General features: G+C 46.9%; 1 protein-coding gene across 4 annotated transcripts in view; it reads right to left on the reverse strand.

The window, feature by feature from the left end:
- The window catches only part of LOC307200895 (paired box protein Pax-6-like), a 50,480-nt gene that overhangs the window by 13,917 nt on the left and 19,374 nt on the right, over nt 1-17,189 (reverse strand). For all 4 annotated transcript variants that reach the window (XM_079949943.1, XM_079949942.1, XM_079949944.1 and 1 more), the window contains exon 3: nt 8,366-8,593. In XM_079949943.1, the coding sequence (XP_079806069.1) occupies nt 8,366-8,480 (115 nt within the window). In that variant the 5' untranslated portion in view covers nt 8,481-8,593. The remainder of the gene's footprint in view (nt 1-8,365; nt 8,594-17,189) is intronic.

The following is a 17,189-nucleotide window of genomic DNA, read 5'->3' on the forward strand; positions in this document are numbered from 1 at the left end:
CCTTTTTGATTTCCCATGATGCTCTAGTGTACTATTTCTCTGGGGCACTATGAGACATTAAAATGTCGGCTGGATCCATTCGGTTACTTTGGTTATTATGTGTTTTAATACAGTGGTACTTCAGGTTAAGTACTTAATTCCGTTCTTAACCTGAAACTGTTCTTAACCTGAAGCACTACTTTAGCTAATGGGGCCTCCTGCTGCTGCCACCGGAGCACAATTTCTGTTCTCATCCTGAAGCAAAGTTCTTAACCTGAAGCACTATTTCTGGGTTAGCAGAGTCTGTAACCTGAAGCGTATCTAACCCGAGGTACCCCTGTACTATAAACAGCTCTGTGATCTTCGGGTGAAGGGTGGCATATAAATTAAATTAAAAATATATAAATGTTTTCCCTTCCTCACCTCTTGTTAACTCTGCCAAGGCTTTGCTGACCAAGCCAGGCCACTAGAGGGCATCATGCCCAGGGTACCCCCACACCTAGAGCCAGGCCACAGGGGGTTACACCCCTAAACTCCTCCACCCACCCCAAACCCCCCATCTTCCATCTCAGGCCTGCATCCCACATGCCTTCATCCTACTGACCAAGAGTGCCGGCTCCTGTGGGCCGATGCACATTGGAGTCCCCCAATCTTTTTTTGAGGGACACGGCTTCCTCGGTGTTCAGAGGGCTCCATGTCACGACATCACATCCGGCCCGCTCAAACCTCCAGAGAAGTTGGTGCCTCTGCTACTGACCTCTAAGCCTTGCTTTCCACACACACACACACACACACACACCACTCCTCTCTCATCCTGTCTCTTCCCCCCCAGGGCTAACTGGTATGGTGCTTGTTCGCAGTGACAACTGTTCGTTAATAGTTTATAAAGAGTTAATGAATGATTAATTAGCCAGTGTTAAGAATTCGTTAATCCATCGCTGCACACTCAAGGTGCAGAACTGATGCCCAGTTGCAGCGTTGGGTGTCTGTGTGTGTAGAGAAATAGCCAGAGTTTTCTTCCACTGCAACCCCAAGACATATGGGGTTAAGAGTTGGGGAGAGGAAAGCCAACAAATGGAGGCAGGAAGGGGAGAGAGAGAGGCTGAGCCGATGAGGCTGAAGAGTTCAGGCCTCTTGCAAACAAGAAGTTCTCATTCAGCGAAGCGTCTTTCTTGCGTTTCCTGAGTTGGGCACGGAAGGGAGGGGGACACTTCTTTGTGGCTGGCGCAGTGCAAGGGAGACCACGGGTTTGGGGACCGGGGTCTCCAGGAGAGGGGGATGGTGGGTGGGTTCGGGGAGCCCACGAGGGTTTAACCTTTTTATCCCAGGGGAGATGTGGTCTGAACGGTGACCTTTCTTCTGCCGCCGCGAAGCCAGGCACTCAGATCTCCGCAGGCGACGCACAGCCACGGCATCAGCCGCAGTGCTCTAATGCGAGGCGACACTGCCTGCTCCCTTGCCCCCCCCCTTCCCCGAGTCCTTTGCAGCCCCCGAAGCAATGAGATCCAAAAGGCCCCCTTGGTGAAGAGTGTCTCTGCTTGGCCCGGGCCCAGACATAGTGTTGTCAGGATCCCTTCCCCCTTTCCCCGCTGCTCCACTTTCCGCCCCAGCCCCCAATGCACCCCCCCCCCATGACTTGCCCCGGCTCCGTCCCCACATCCCCATAAGCTCTGCTTTCTCTCTCTCTCTTTTTTTTTTTTTTGCTGAGAGATCTTTGCAGAATGCAGAAGGAGGAAACACACTTGTATAAGCCCGGAGGGGAAATGAGGTGGGAGGGGGGGGCGGTGGTGGTGGTTGATGCGGGGGGGGGCAGAGGGGGGAGAGGTTGAGGAGTGAAGGGAAGTCAGAAGAGGGGAGGCCATGCATAGGATCTAAAAACAGCACAGATGGACGAACACATATAGAGAAAAACACACACACAGAGAAACAGCAGTAGCATGGCCTGTCTTTGTAGATGGGGACCACACGATAACAGAACCTGGAACATCGGGGTGGAAGTGGTGTGGGTTGTTAGGAACAGGGCAGAAATATGTTCAGACGCGACCCTATCCAAGTTGCACTGAGAACCCAAGCACAGCTGTCCTTCAAAATCTGTGCTTTTCTGCATTTTCAAACGCAGTTCATCAAACCCAAAAGAATGTGCACCTCCCAAAAAAAGAGGCATACAGTGGTACCTCGGGATGCGAATGGGATCCGTTCCAGAGTCCCGTTCGCATCCTGAATAGAACGGAAGACACGACTGTGCATCTGCGCATGTCGTATTTTGCTGCTTCCGCGCATGCGCATGACATCATTTTAAGCATCTGCGCATGCGCAAGCGGTGAAATCCAGAAGCAATGTGCTCCGTAACTTCCGGGTTGCCACGGAGCGTAACTTGAGAACGCTCAACTTGAAGCACATTCAACCCGAGGTATGACTGTATATGTGCGAAAGCATGCATAACAGTGGGTGTGGTAATTGATAAAAATGCATTGTGTTTGGGGAACTTGCTTGAGAAGGCACATCTGTTCAGAGAGAAGGAAAACGAAAACGCACACAAATTTCCACATTGACGTTTTCGAAAAAATAATGTTTGCAAACCGATGCAGAAACGGAGTAAAATGAATGGAAAGGTTGGAAGCAGGTTGGAAGAAAGAAACCCAAACAGGAGAGATTCCTCCAGACCGGGTGGGTGATCTAGCGGATCAAGGGGATCAGAAGTAAAATAACCAGGGTGGGTCTATAGGCGCCAGCTGGACAGGGACACAAAATGGGCCGCAGAGATTGTGCAGCATATTTAGAGTTAGCTCAGTTGCTAGAGCATGAAACTCTTAAATTCAGGGTCATGGGTTCGAGCTCCACCTTGGGCAAAAGGTTCCTGAATTCTAGGGGGTTGGACTAGATGTCCCTCGTGGTGCCTTCCAACTCTACAATTCCATGAAATCACAGGCTATTTGGTTATCAAATAATTTGGACATGTTTTTCAGACAATAGATGAAAAGCCATATATTTGCTTCCTGGAAGTCTTGGAGGGGACAGAAGGCTATGTCACTAACAAGGCATCTTATCAGTTCTGCACCCGCCAACGTTTGGTTTATCTGCTGGAAGGAAATAAGGCAGGGGGCCTTCTCGGTAGTGGCACCCGCCCTGTGTAATGCCCCCCCCCCCCGATGTCAAAGAAATAAACAACTATCTGACTTTTAGACATCTGAAGGCAGCCCTGATTACGGAAGCTTCTAATATTTGATGAATTATTGTATTTTAATATTTTGCTGGAAGTCGCCCAGAATGGCTGGGGAAACCCAGCCAGATGGGTGGGGTATAAATAATAAATTATTATTATTATCTGTGACACCTGACTCAGCCACATGAAGGATAGCAGCAGTTGTCAGGGGTTATCACAACATGAGTTGTTTCATTATTAGAGAGCAATAAGCCACAGGAATAAACTTAGAATTTCAGCAGCAATTGTCTTAAAGTTATCCTCTGATTAATTTTATGCTGTCTTAAAATTCTCATGTATGCCTGTAAGTCGCTTTGAGTTACTTTTTGTAAAGTAAAAAAGTGACTAATAAGTTTAAGTAAATTTATTATTATTATTATTATTATTATTAATAATAGGAAACCACTCAAAGTATCTCCAGATGTTACCAATCACTCCCCACAGGGGTCAATCTGGAGCACTTCCTCTTTCATCTACAAATGATAGATAAACTCTCCCAATAAACAGGATGGACCTCCTGAAACTCTGTGGCCTGGGAAAGGAGGAGCAGGAAAGAGCAGTATATCTCATCTAGATACTAGGCTGGGCGGCACACAAGGCTGTTGTGGGAATTGAGGCTCTAGGCAGAAGTGTTCGATGCTCAAGTGGTAAGGGATCCAGTCCAGCCCCCTTTATGTTATGTGGTGACAGTTCTCATTGTTTTAGAAGGCTGCAGAACCTCATGGGTTAGCAAAAAGCAAGAGGAGTCAGGAGGTTAGGGCTGAGGATTTCATTAAGGACCCCTCCATCTTGCCAAGAAAGGTCTGTATAGTTAAAGCTATGGTTTTCCCAGTAGTGATGTATGGAAGTGAGAGCTGGACCATAAAGAAGGCTGATTGCCGAAGAATTGATGCTTTTGAATTATGGTGCTGGAGGAGACTCTCGAGAGTCCCATGGACTACAAGAAGATCAAACCTATCCATTCTGGAGGAAATCAGCCCTGAGTGCTCACTGGAAGGACAGGTCCTGAAGCTGAGGCTCCAGTACTTTGGCCACCTCATGAGAAGAGAAGACTCCCTGGAAAAGACCCTGATGTTGGGAAAGATGGAGGGTACAAGGAGAAGGGGACAACAGAGGACAAGATGGTGGGATAGTGCTCTCGAAGCTACCAGCATGAGTTTGACCAAACTGCGGGAGGCAGTGGAAGACAGGAGTGCCTGGTGTGCTCTGGTCCATGGGGTCACGAAGAGTCGGACACAACTAAACAACTAAACAACAACAACAACCTCCCCCCCACACACAAAAAAATCCAAACATTGGGGATGTTCATCCACCCCAATGAATGAATGCCTCACAACTTAGCGGTACTAAGTACATTTGATCTGGCATCAGAAAAAAAAGGAACAGTCTGCTGCTGTCAAAGATTGCTGGCGCCCAACAGCACCACCGAGGGGCAAATGCTCAAGTGAGATTGGTGATTCACTGAGGGAGGGCAGTGTCCCTCTAGCCCAGCCTTTCTCAACCTGTGAGTCCCCAGATGTTGTTGGACTACAACTCCCATCACCCCTAGCTAGCAAGGCCAGAGCTCAGGGATGCTGGGTGGTTGTAGTCCAATAACATCTGGGGACCCACAGGTTGAGAACTGCTGCTCTAGCCACTTTCCAAACAGATCTCTAGAGTGATGAGGACTAGTAACATACTATTTATTTAATTTTTAAAAAACTATGAAAAGGAAGATTCTATTACCATAATAAGTTGGAGGACCCTAGTTCTCCACTTCTGGGATGTGTATGTGAGATGTGAATGAGAATATTTGTCTACTTATGGGTAGGAGTTAAGAAGTAAAATGGAAGAGAGGATAAAAACAAGTGCTAAGGGATGGTTATAGAGGAGAAACTCGCCTTAGAGTTGGCCTTAGAGCTCAAAACCCTGCTTCAAGCATTTGACAGCCATCTTCCTTTTTTTCGGGAGCAGGAGAGCATCAAAGGTTTGGGACTTGATGTTGAATGGGCCTCGAGCCTGTGTTGCTTTCCTGACCTTTTGCCAACTTTGCTTTCTCATCAGAAATTGGATGAAGTCCTCCAACTCTATAGCTGTAACATTGCTAAATAAGCAAGCAACTTAGCAGAGATCTCAGTGACAGCAAGCACTGCATGGAACTCAGCTTGAAGAACCCTTATGGGTAGGACAATATGGAATAGTTATCCCGTATTATTCCAATTGGGTTCAATGGGTAATAATTTGAAGTCTGTGGTATAAGAATATAAGGAAAGTCCTGCTGGCTCAGACCAAAGGTCTGTGCAGTCAAACATCCTGCTTCCCAAGTGGCCAAACAGATGCCACTGAGAAGTCCATGATGGAGATGTGAAGGTGCCAACCCTTCATCCCACTTCCCCAGCAACTACAGAGGCATTTGTTGTTTAGTTGTATAGTTGTGTTGGACTCTTCGTTACCCCATGGACCAGAGCACGCCAGGCACTCCTGTCTTCCACTGCCTCCCACAGTTTGGTCAAACTCATGCTGGTAGCTTCGAGAACAGTGTCCAACCATCTCGTCCTCTGTCGTCCCCTTCTCCTTGTGCCCTCCATCTTTCCCAACATCAAGGTCTTTTCCAGGGAGTCTTCTCTTCTTATGAGGTGGCCAAAGTATTGGAGCCTCAACTTCAGGATCTGTCCTTCCAGTGAGCACTCAGGGCTGATTTCCTTAAGAATGGATACGTTTGATCTTCTTGCAGTCCATGGGACTCTCAAGAGTCTCCTCCAACACCATAATTCAAAACGATCAATTCTCTGGCGATCAGCCTTCTTTATGGTCCAGCTCTCACTTCCATACATCACTACTGGGAAAACCATAGCTTTAACTATACGGACCTTTGTTGGCAAGGTGATGTCTCTGCTTTTTAAGATGCTATTTAGGTTTGTCATTGCTTTTCTCCCAAGAAGCAGGTGTCTTTTAATTTTGTGACTGCTGTCACTATCTGCAGTGATCATGGAGCCCAAAAAAGTAAAATCTCTCACTGCCTCCATATCTTCTACAGAGGCATACTGCTCCATAAAGCCACTGTAGAGGCACATCCTCCATAAATCAACCCAATCCCAGTTCAAGAACATAACAAGAGCTGGCTGGACCAGGCCAATGGCTCGTTGAGTCCATCATCCGTGTTCTCACAGTGGTCCACCAACATTTAGCTAGCCCAGAGATGGAGAACTCTCCTGTGCCCCCTCCTGAAGTTCTTGGGCTCCAACTCCCATCAGATCCAGCAAACCTGGTCAATAATCGAGGATGATGGGAGTTGTAGTCCAGCAAGATCTGGAGGGTCACGGATTCTCCACGCCTGATCTAGCCCCTCGGGAAGCCTAGCTCATACTCTCCAGACTGCAGGAAATGGCAATCTTTGTGTGTGTTTGTGAAGCTCAGTAAGTAACCTTGGGCTGCTCACTCTCTCCCAGCCTAGCCTCCTTTCAAAGGTTGCTGTGAGGATAGAATTAGGAGGGAAGAACCATTTGCACCACCTTGAGTTCCTGGGAAGAGCAGGCATATAAATAAACATTAATACCTAGATCTATACAGACAGAAAGAGGCAGGCAAATTTGTCAATCTGAGTTTCTCATTTTTCCAACCTTCAGTGCAGTTTACACACACACACACACACACACACACACACACACACACACACGTCCTCATGAAAATTTACCAGCATTTTAGCACTGATTTCTCCAAACATACATGTTTATATGCAATTCCGCATAACATACACATCTTTCGATGTTTGATGTCTTGTTTTTATAATGCCTAGAGTGGCTGGGGTAACCCAGTCAGATGGGCAGGGTATCAGAAATAAATCACCATCACCATCATCGTCTTCACAAAGCAATTTCCCTAATGACACCCTGCCCTCTTCGTATATTTTTTAATGCACACTTTACCCTAGTATATGCACTTATGTACACATTGCATGGCTGGAGAACTGCAAAGCTCAGAGGACTGCAGAGATCAAAGGATGGGCTTTTTTCCTGGCAGTACACAACAGTACGCAGAACCGTCACCTTTTTGGGGAGGGGGAGGTGGGAGGGTTCTTGGGCCTGTCAGAGCTTCATGCCTCCTTCCCCAAGCCCGGGAAGCCTTTGCTGACCTTAGAGAAAGAGACATGATGCTTTGACAGGTTCCTGGAGCCCTGCTGCCTCCTTCCTGGGCGACAGAGGCCTGTTCACCTGTGTGGCAGAACCCAGTAGGTGGGTGGACGGACGAGGGAGCATCAAGCAGCTAATCTGCCCTCACCGCTCAGCCTTGGCCTCAGGCCATGCCCCTTCCCCACATGCTGGCCCCTCTGCCTGCTTGCTGGTGAGTACTGGTACTTTTATAGGGTAAAAAAAGCACTGGCCTTGTTTCTGTTCATGTAGACCCAGCTACGCCCCTATCTGGACAGGGATAGCCTAACTACTGTTGTCTGTGCTCTGGTAACCTCAAGGTTAGATTACTGCAATGAGTTATACGTAGGCCTGACTCTGAAGACGGTTTGGAAACTTCAGCTGGTGCAGAATTCAGCAGCCAGGTTGCTCACCGGAGCAAGATGGTTTGAGCATATTACACTGATCCTGGTCTAACTGCGCTGGCTACCGATTAGTTTCCAGGCCCAATTCAAAGTGCTGGTTTTGATTTATAAAGCCTTAAATGGTTCAGGACCGCAATACCTCAAGGACCGCCTCTTTCCATATGAACCTACCCGGACCCTGAGATCATCTTCTGAGGCCCTTCTTCGTGTACCTTCTCCTTGAGAGGTCCGGAGGGCGGCAACACAAGAACAGGGCATTCTCTGCAGTGGCTCCCCGTCTGTGGAATGCTCTCCCCAGGGAAGTTTGCCTGGTGCCTTCATTATACACCTTTAGGCACCAGGCAAAAACGTTCCTTTTTAACCAGGCCTTTGGTTGATCCGATTTTACAACCTATGCCCTTCTAAAATGTGTGGGGGTTTTTTGGGGGGGAGCTATTGGGTTGATTTTGTTTTTATTATGTAATTTGTGGTTTCATACCTTGATTTTATTCTGTGAACCACCCTGAGACCCCCGGGTATAGAGCGGTATATAAATTCAATTAATAATAATAATAATAATAATAATAATAATGATGATGATGTATCATTTTAGAAACTGCAAATTAAGCAAGTAAACGCAAACTGAATCGAATTCATCCCCCATCCCTTCATACCAGGGTTGGGTGGTCCTGTCACCAAACTGTCTTGGTACCACTCTTGGCGGCTGCCCCACGTGCTGTTCTGTATGTTCAGCATTCTGCTCTTCTCATACATGCCATCCACCCCCATGGAATGGAGCTGAAGGCCAGAGGGGTAGGGAGAAGGGAAGTGGGGCTGCTGGATGGATGCCCCCCACCTGGAGGGACACGAGCTGCAGGGCACACGCCCTGCCCCAGATAAACCTGAAAGACAAGAGAGAGAGAGAGAAACCATTAGTCCACAGGTGCTGAATACAAAGATAAGAGGGGGACACAGTTACAGGGCCTAGAATTCAGGAATTCGCCCACTAAGTCTGCAGTAAGTTCCGCACCCCAGAAATGATCTCTTTCAGCTTCTGCCTTCTGGAAGAAGGTACAGAGTTATAAAGACTAGGACTAGCCGCCTGAGAAACAGTTTCTATCCAAATGCGATTTTGGTTTTAAACGCAGTGTAAGGTAGTCTCTATGGGAGTATATTGTACTTAATTATGGGGTATCAGAGTTTTTAGGGGGTTAACCAGGCTGGGATAGCAGGCTTGTGGGTTTTTGAATGTCTGATGTAGATTTTTTTTTCCAGTTTCATTGTTCTGTATGGGACAATGACAATAAAGATTATCGTATCGTACACGCACCATACATTTAAAGCACATAATAATCCTGGGAACTGTAGTTTGTTGAGTGTGCCTGGAACTGTAGGTCTGTGGTGGTGAACTATAGTTCCCTGTATTCTTTGGGGGAAGATACGTGCTTTAAATGTATGGTGTATACGCGGCCACGTTCAACACCTTTAACACACAGCATTTTGTAGCAGGCTTCGGTGGAGTGAGCGGAACAGTGGGTCCAACGGTCTAGAAGGCATTTTCCAAGATAATAATGCCCACTCACATCACAAAGACCTCATAACCCACCTACTCTCAGCTGCCAGAAGCATCGTAGCCAGACACTGGAGAGACCTGTCAGGAGTAAGCATGGACCATTGGTATCAGATAGTATGGGAAGCAGCCTTATCAGAAAAACTAACCAATACAGTAATCTGAAACTGACATGGGGACAAATAGAAGAAGACGCCTTCACCCTGGTATGGTTCCCCTTTATCACATACAAAGTCCAAAATGACAACAACAATAATCTGCCGACAGCATATGAAACAATCTGGTTAACCTGATCCAAACACACACACACACACACAGAGAGAAAAACAATCTCACTACAGCCGATCAAAGACAACCACACTCTGGGGCACCCCCAACCTTAATAATAATAATGTCTATAAAAAAGAAGGCGTTTTGCATGTGCTGTGGGGGGGAGTGATGGGCAGGTGGGACTCATCCACCTGGGAAGGCAGCCCATCTAGGAGAAGGAAATTCTGATCCTAAACCTCCACTGCCTTGCGGGACACCTTCAGGAAAAGAAAAGGCTAAGGAGTAAACCCTAAACAAATCCAGAGTGTCATTCCCAAGATGGTTGGATGGTGCCTTGCACGCCTCCTTCCAGCACCTCCTGCAGCCAAGCTGGTGCCAAACGTATAGCTCTGCTTGTCTTTGTTTTGTTTTTTTTTTAAATGATATTTATTAAAGTTTTAAGTTTTACACATAAACGAAACAACAATACAAACACAAACAAAAACAAGTATAATTTCAATCTCTTTTTTTTTCTTGTGACTTACTTTCCCGACCTCCTCATACCTTCCCTTTCTGTATTCCAATTTCTATTTATCAAATCAGCAAATCCTTTCCCTTATTCTCAATTAAATTTTTAACCTTTCTTTTCTTTTTATTTAATCATTACCGCTGAAAACCACTTAACTTCTAAACCCATGTCAATCTAACGTTTGTTAATTTTACAGTGTTTCCTAAGATAATCCTTGAATTTCTTCCAATCTTCCTCCGCCGTCTCTTTCCCCTGGTCCCGGATTCTGCCAGTCATCTCTGCCAGTCCCATGTAGTCTATCATCTTCATCTGCCATTCTTCCAAAGTGGTAGATCTTGTGTCTTCCAATGCTTTGCAATAAGTATTCTTGCTGCTGTTGTAGCATACATAAAAAATGTTCTGTCCTTCTTTAGCACCCCTTGGCTGACCATGCCCAGGAGAAAGGCCTCTGGTTTCTTCAGGAAGGTATATTTAAATACCTTTTTCATTTCATTATATATCATCTCCCAGAAAGCCTTGATCCTTGGGCACGTCCACCAAAGGTGAAAGAATGTACCTTCATTTTCTTTACATTTCCAACATTTATTGTCTGGTAAGTGGTAGATCTTTGCAAGCTTGACTGGGGTCATGTACCACCTATAAATCATTTTCATAATATTCTCTCTCAAGGCATTACATGCCGTAAATTTCATACCGGTGGTCCACAACCTTTCCCAGTCAGCAAACATAATATTGTGTCCGATATCTTGTGCCCACTTAATCATAGCTGATTTAACCGTTTCATCCTGCGTATTCCATTTCAACAGCAAGTTATACATTTTTGACAAATTCTCAGTTTTGGACTCTAACAGTTCTGTTTCCAATTTTGATTTTTCCACGCTCTGCTTGTCTTTGGACCACACCAGTGAGGCCGAGAGGAGGGTCCTGTTCTCTGGGCAGCCTAGGACCCTCATACACGCTGCCCAGCCTTGCTCCCCCAGCGAGGTCACTTTGGTGCTACTAACACAGCAGTTTGACTTCACCCCTGGAGGCAAACTCCATTCTCTCTCGAGACAGACTAATGCATGGGTAGGCAAACTAAGGCCCAGGGGCCGGATCCGGCGCAATCACCTTCTAAATCCAGCCTGTGGACAGTCCAGGAATCAGCATGTTTTTACATGAGTAGAATGTGCCCTTTTATTTAAAATGCATCTCTGGGTTATTTGTGAGGACTGCCTGGTGTTTTTACAGGAGTAGAATGTGTGCTTTTATTTAAAATGCATCTCTGAGTTATTTGTGGGGCATAAGAATTCATTTATTTTTTTCCTTTCAAAATATAGTCCAGGCCTCCACAAGGTCTGATGGACAGTGGACTGGCCTCCTGCTGAAAAAGTTTGCTGACTCCTGGACTAATGCCAACAACCAGTGCCCGCCATCCCCGATCGACCGAGAGCCAGTGTGGTATAGCGGTAAGAGGGCTGATCAAGGACCTGTGGTGATCCAGGTTGAAATTCCTGGCCAGCCCTAGAGTTTGCTCACAGGGTGGCACTGGGCCTGTTCCCGGCCCTCATTCTAACCTACCTCACAGGTGAGGACAAAACGGGCAAGAAACGCCATGTATGCTTTGTCAAATGCCTCAGAAGAAACACAGGATGCAAATGGAAAGTGTCTCCGTAAGGTCTCCATTACGTCCTTTTACAGAGAAGGGAATGATGAGGAATGAGAGCTGTTTTCCCAGAGAAGAGGGATTTGAACCCAAGATTACCAAATTCAAGTCCAGCAATAAAACCCACTTGACAACGTTGGCTGCATTAAAAGAATCACCCTGGAGGCTGTTCCCTGTCCTTATGTAGGGCAAATTGGTTATACAGTGGTACCTTGGGTTAAGTACTTAATTCGTTCCAGAGGTCCGTTCTTAACCTGAAACTGTTCTTAACCTAAAGCACCACTTTAGCTAATGGGACCTCCTGCTGCCGCCATGCTGCCAGAGCACAATTTCTGTTCTCATCCTGAAGCAAAGTTCTTAACCTGAAGCACTATTTCTGGGTTAGCGGAGTCTGTAACCTGAAGCGTATATAACCTGAAGCGTATGTAACCTGAGGTACCACTGTATGGCTATTAACTAAACACCCCACCCCGGCTGCTTCTGGGGTCAAAAGCGGTGCGCCTGTCAGTGGTCGTGCATCAACTGGACATACACATTGCCTAGAGAGAGAAAGTCTCTAGGGCTGAAGGAAACTGATTTCCTTTCTTTCCCACCACTCAAGAAAGAGGGGAAGAAGTAAAGAGTATACAGTAGTACCTCAGGTTACATACACTTCAGGTTACATACGCTTCAGGTTACAGACTCCGCTAACCCAGAAATAGTGCTTCAGGTTAAGAACTTTGCTTCTGGATGAGAACAGAAATCGTGCTCTGGCGGCGCGGCGGCAGCAGGAGGCCCCATTAGCTAAAGTGGTGCTTCAGGTTAAGAACAGTTTCAGCTTAAGAACAGACCTCCGAAACGAATTAAGTACTTAACCTGAAGTACCACTGTACTTGGTCTCTGGCAATAAAACATTTGAACTAAGAAAATATTGTATATAGTCTTGGGCATTGCTATTTTTCTAGAAAGCGAAGTGCTGGAACTTCACCCTGAACACCTCCCTTGTTCTCTCATAATGGCAATGGCACCCACCAAGGAGGTGCCAGAACTTTCTGGTGAGTTCCGGCTGGAAAAAAAGCCCTGGATTTGAATTATAAACTGCATACCCCCCCCCAACATTTCTCTGATGACAATAGAGACATCCCATTACATAATGATAATTTTACTATTTATAGCCCTTCCACATCATATTGGGTCACCCCAGCCACTCTGGGCAACTATCAACATATATAGAAACATAATAAAACATTTTAAAAAACCCTTCCCTATACATGATTGCCTTCAGACGGCTCAGGGGTCAGATAACCCCGTACCCTCCAAGATTCCTCCAATGAAAATAGGGACGTCATAATAAAAAGCTGGACATTCTGGGATCAAATCAGAAACCGGGACAGCTTCTCTAAGTCAGGGACGTCCCTGGAAAATAGGGACACATGTAGGGTCTGAAACTGAGAATTGTGTGTCTTTCCCTCTGATTTCCTACCCTGCCCCCATTTTTATGCATGGCTACCGCATGCCAGGTTTATTAGTGGTGGAGTGCTCAAAGAGGCCACACAGAGAGAGCAATGTGTCTCTATCCATGCACACTGCACAGCCAGAGATCTCCTCCACCGCAGGGACATGCTGTTCTCAACATGTCAAGAGCCGCTTGCCGTGTCCTTGAAAGCAGCGGCTGCAGATGCAGACCCAGGGTGTATCAACAGGGTCTGGCTGCCCAGCCTTTTGTTCTGGCTACCCAGCACCACCTGATCCCATATCTCCGGCAGGTTCCCTTTCCATGGGCCGTAAAAGCACCCAATTCTTGCCTTTGTCGGTCCTTCGTGTCAGCCAAAGCACCCCGATATTCCTAGCACTAAAACCTCATTTGCCTCTCTCTCTCCCTCCAGGCTCTCTAGGTGATGGTGGTCCTCAGTTGCTACCCCCATTCATCCCATCTTGGTCCCCAGCTAAATATTCAGGCGAAGCAGAAATACCAGGGTACTTGGAAGGAGGGAGGGAAAAGCAGGAAGCAAACCCAAGCAGGTGAGCAATATGAATGGATAAAATTGTAGTAGCTGGATAAGTAAGGGAGCAGGCAGGCAGGCAGAAGCTGCATGTGGCTGGGCAGATGAAGTGTTTGTGGATCATAAATTTGGGAGACAGGCATCTGTTGCATGAATGTGTTGATATCAACCCTCCTGCCCCAGGTGTCTCCGGCCATACTGACCTGTACCGGCCCTAAACAGCCAATAGCTTGACACCAAGCCTCTCAAACTGGGAACCTTCCACCCTCCAGACGTTGTTGGACTACAACTCCCATCATCCCCATGTCATGCTTGCTGGGGATGATGGGAGTTGTAGTTCAACAACGCTTAGCCGTCCAGAGGTTTCCCCACATCTGCTCTGAAACCTTGACCTTAGCTTGCCACCACCAGATTTTTAGAACTCGAGTGAGGGCAATTGTTTTGTTGACTCTTTTTAAAAGCATCCATAGTTAATCCGTAGTGCAGCAGCGTTGGATAAGAACTGCAGTGAAAGTTTTGAACAGAGGGCCGTCCTCACCCTTTGCCTTCCCTATCCTAGGAAAAGCTGAGAGCGAGAACAGAAAAACAAGGCAGTACCTAGATTAGGAACAGAATAGGGCGCTGTTCCCCCTAGAGTTTGTGTAGCCCAACTGTCGATGGTACCCTGGAATCATCACATCTCAGATGTCTAGGCTGTAAAGCTGAAAAGTCAGAATTGCAAAACTGCTGTATTAGTGCAATAAGAGACCAGATTAGGAATAATAATAATAATAATACAGGTGTGTACTAAGGGGATGGGACGCGGGTGGCGCTGTGGTCTAAACCACAGAGCCTAGGGCTTGCCGATTGGAAGGTCGGCAGTTCGAAGCCCTGCGATGGGCTGAGCTCCCATTGTTTGGTCCCAGCTCCTGCCAACCTAGAAGTTTGAAAGCATGCCAAAAAGTGCAAGTAGATAAATAGGTAACGCTCTGACGGAAAGGTAAATGGCGTTTCCGTGTGCTGTTCTGGTTTCGCCAGAAGCGGCTTAGTCATGCTGGCCACATGACCCCAAAAAACTGTCTGCGGACAAACGTTGGCTCCCTCGGACAGTAAAGCAAGATGAGCACGCAACCTCAGAGTCGTTCGCGACTGGACTTAACTGTCAGGGGTCCTTTACCTTTTTTTTGTACTAAGGGGATGTGCAGGAGAATTGTGGCAGCCTGATAACACTGCCTCTATTAACTCTCCAAAACTGCAGAAATGAAAACCGGGACACTTTATTTTCACATCAAAACATCACTGTCAAGTGTGATACACACCATACATTTAAAAGCCTTATTACACGCCACCCCAATCCCTATGATGATTGAAGGAGTTCTAGGTGTGCTTTACCCAGGGTCTGTGTTTCCTTTGGAAATGGGGCAAAGAGGAGACTGGGGTGTCCTTTGGATATGTGGTTTATTTGCAGATATACAACTTGACTCTAGTTGGAGAGTGTTCAGAACATTCCCATTTCCAGATCTCTGGCTTCTCCCATAGGCTCAGCAGGCTTTGGTCTCAGAACAGAGAAATCAACCATGCTCTCTGTCTCTTTGTTACAGCCCACCCCAGTCAGCCCACATAATGCTCTTCACTCCACTTCCTCTGCCTTCTCCAGGGTGTCAGGCAATCATTTGCTTTTCTCAGTCCTGCCTGGAGGGATTGAACCCAGAGCCTGCTGCATTCGAAGTGTGTGCTCTCTACTGGGCTAAGCCCTTCTTTACAAATTGTAAACTGCCCTGATGGCAAACCACCCTTAAATCAAATTTATTTAGGGAGGAGCATGTATGTTTAAAACAAACAAGCAAACAAAAATGCCTTTGGACACTTAGCCTATCCGTTCCTGGGAGCACTTGTGCTTATTTTCCAAATAGCTCCCCAGCTCTGTGAAACAGACATTCTGACTTACGGAGAGTGTCAAAAATAACCTGTGACTTGACCAAATCTGGGGATTTTGGGTCCCAGCCCAAACTGGAAACTTCGTTATCTCAAACTGGGGCTTAGCGAGCTACCAAATTAAGCATGATGTCCGTCATTTTTGACCCTAAGTGCAAGCTTTTTCTTTTCAAAATAATCAGTACAGGGCCTGGGACCCAGACGGGGACACCCCCCACCCCGTGTCCCCAAATCCACACAGGGACCTCCATGCCTGCAATCACATGTGCGGGGAGACTCTAATTGCAGCAAATGTGAGCCCCACAATCCAGATTTGGGACCACAGTGTGTGTGTGTGTTTGTGGGTAAAATGTTACACCACCCCATGCCAGGATCCCAATTCTGATCGGGTCCCTGACAATGGCTGCAGAGGCAGATTTAGGGGAGCATGACCAGTTTGGCCGCACTGGGCACAGAGCACCAGGGGCACCACTGGGGATGCCACAACTATGATGTAGAATGGAAGGTGGGGGGCAGCAAAATTTGGCATCACCCAGGGCACCCCTGAAATTTGAGACTCCAAAGTCCACCCCTGATGGCTGCTTGTAGTGTGAGCCTCTGGCTTTCCTGTACAGGTGCAGAAAGGAATAAGGTTGTGCAGCAACAGCCCCTGTGATTGGCAGCCAGTAAGGCCCGTCTTTGCCTTGCCAACAAGTATTTCTGACTCTAGTTCAAACAAACCACTGATCTCAAGCCAATATGGAAAAGGGTGAGTACAGCTACCCAGCAGTCTTGCCCCGAGGATCTTGCCCCAAGGCCGGCAGCACACTTTTAAGTATTTTATTCTTAAGTGTTAACGTTTGCTGCACCTAATCTGAGGATCTTTTGCACCTTATTTAAAGAATCCCCCTCTACTTTAGAATCATAGAGTTGTAGAGTTGTAAGGGACCCCATCTACTCCAACCCCCTGCAATGCAGGAATTGAACCCACGACCTTGGTGCAGCGGTCAAAACTCCCGTTCTTCTAGGCGCATTTTGCGACAGGGAATCTCATTAGCGCGAGCAGTTTCTGAGCTCTGGAGGCAGTACTGTACCTAAGATTTCAAATTAAAACTGCAGAGTAGAAGGAAAGGAGGACCTTTTTCTGCCTCCCCACTTCCAGCTACTCTATGAAGACTGGAGAAGAGACCCTCTTAAGAATATTAGTGGGGTGAGCAGGGGAGGGACTAGAGCACGTGAAAAAGTTTTAGCTGCAGTTCATTCATTTTCAGCTTTGTATTCTTGTTATAAAAAAGCGCGCCTAGACATTCCGTTGTTGCGCCCATAACCTAGGTTTAAGGCAGGAGTAGGCAAACTAAGGCCCGGGGGCCGGATGCGGCCCAATTGCCTTCTAAATCTAGCCCATGGATGGTCCAGGAATCAGTATGTTTTTACGTGAGTAGAATGTGCCCTTTTATTTAAAATGCATCTCCGGGTTATTTGTGGGGCCTGCCTGGTGTTTTTACATGAGTAGAATGTGTGCTTTTATTTAAAATGCATCTCTGGGTTATTTTTGGGGCATAGGAATTCGTTCACCCCCCCCCCCCCAAATAAAATAGTCCAAATAGTCCAGCCCACCACAAGGTCTGAG

This window comes from Podarcis cretensis (assembly GCF_951804945.1).
Source record: "Podarcis cretensis genome assembly, chromosome: 13".
Lineage (NCBI taxonomy): Eukaryota > Metazoa > Chordata > Lepidosauria > Squamata > Lacertidae > Podarcis > Podarcis cretensis.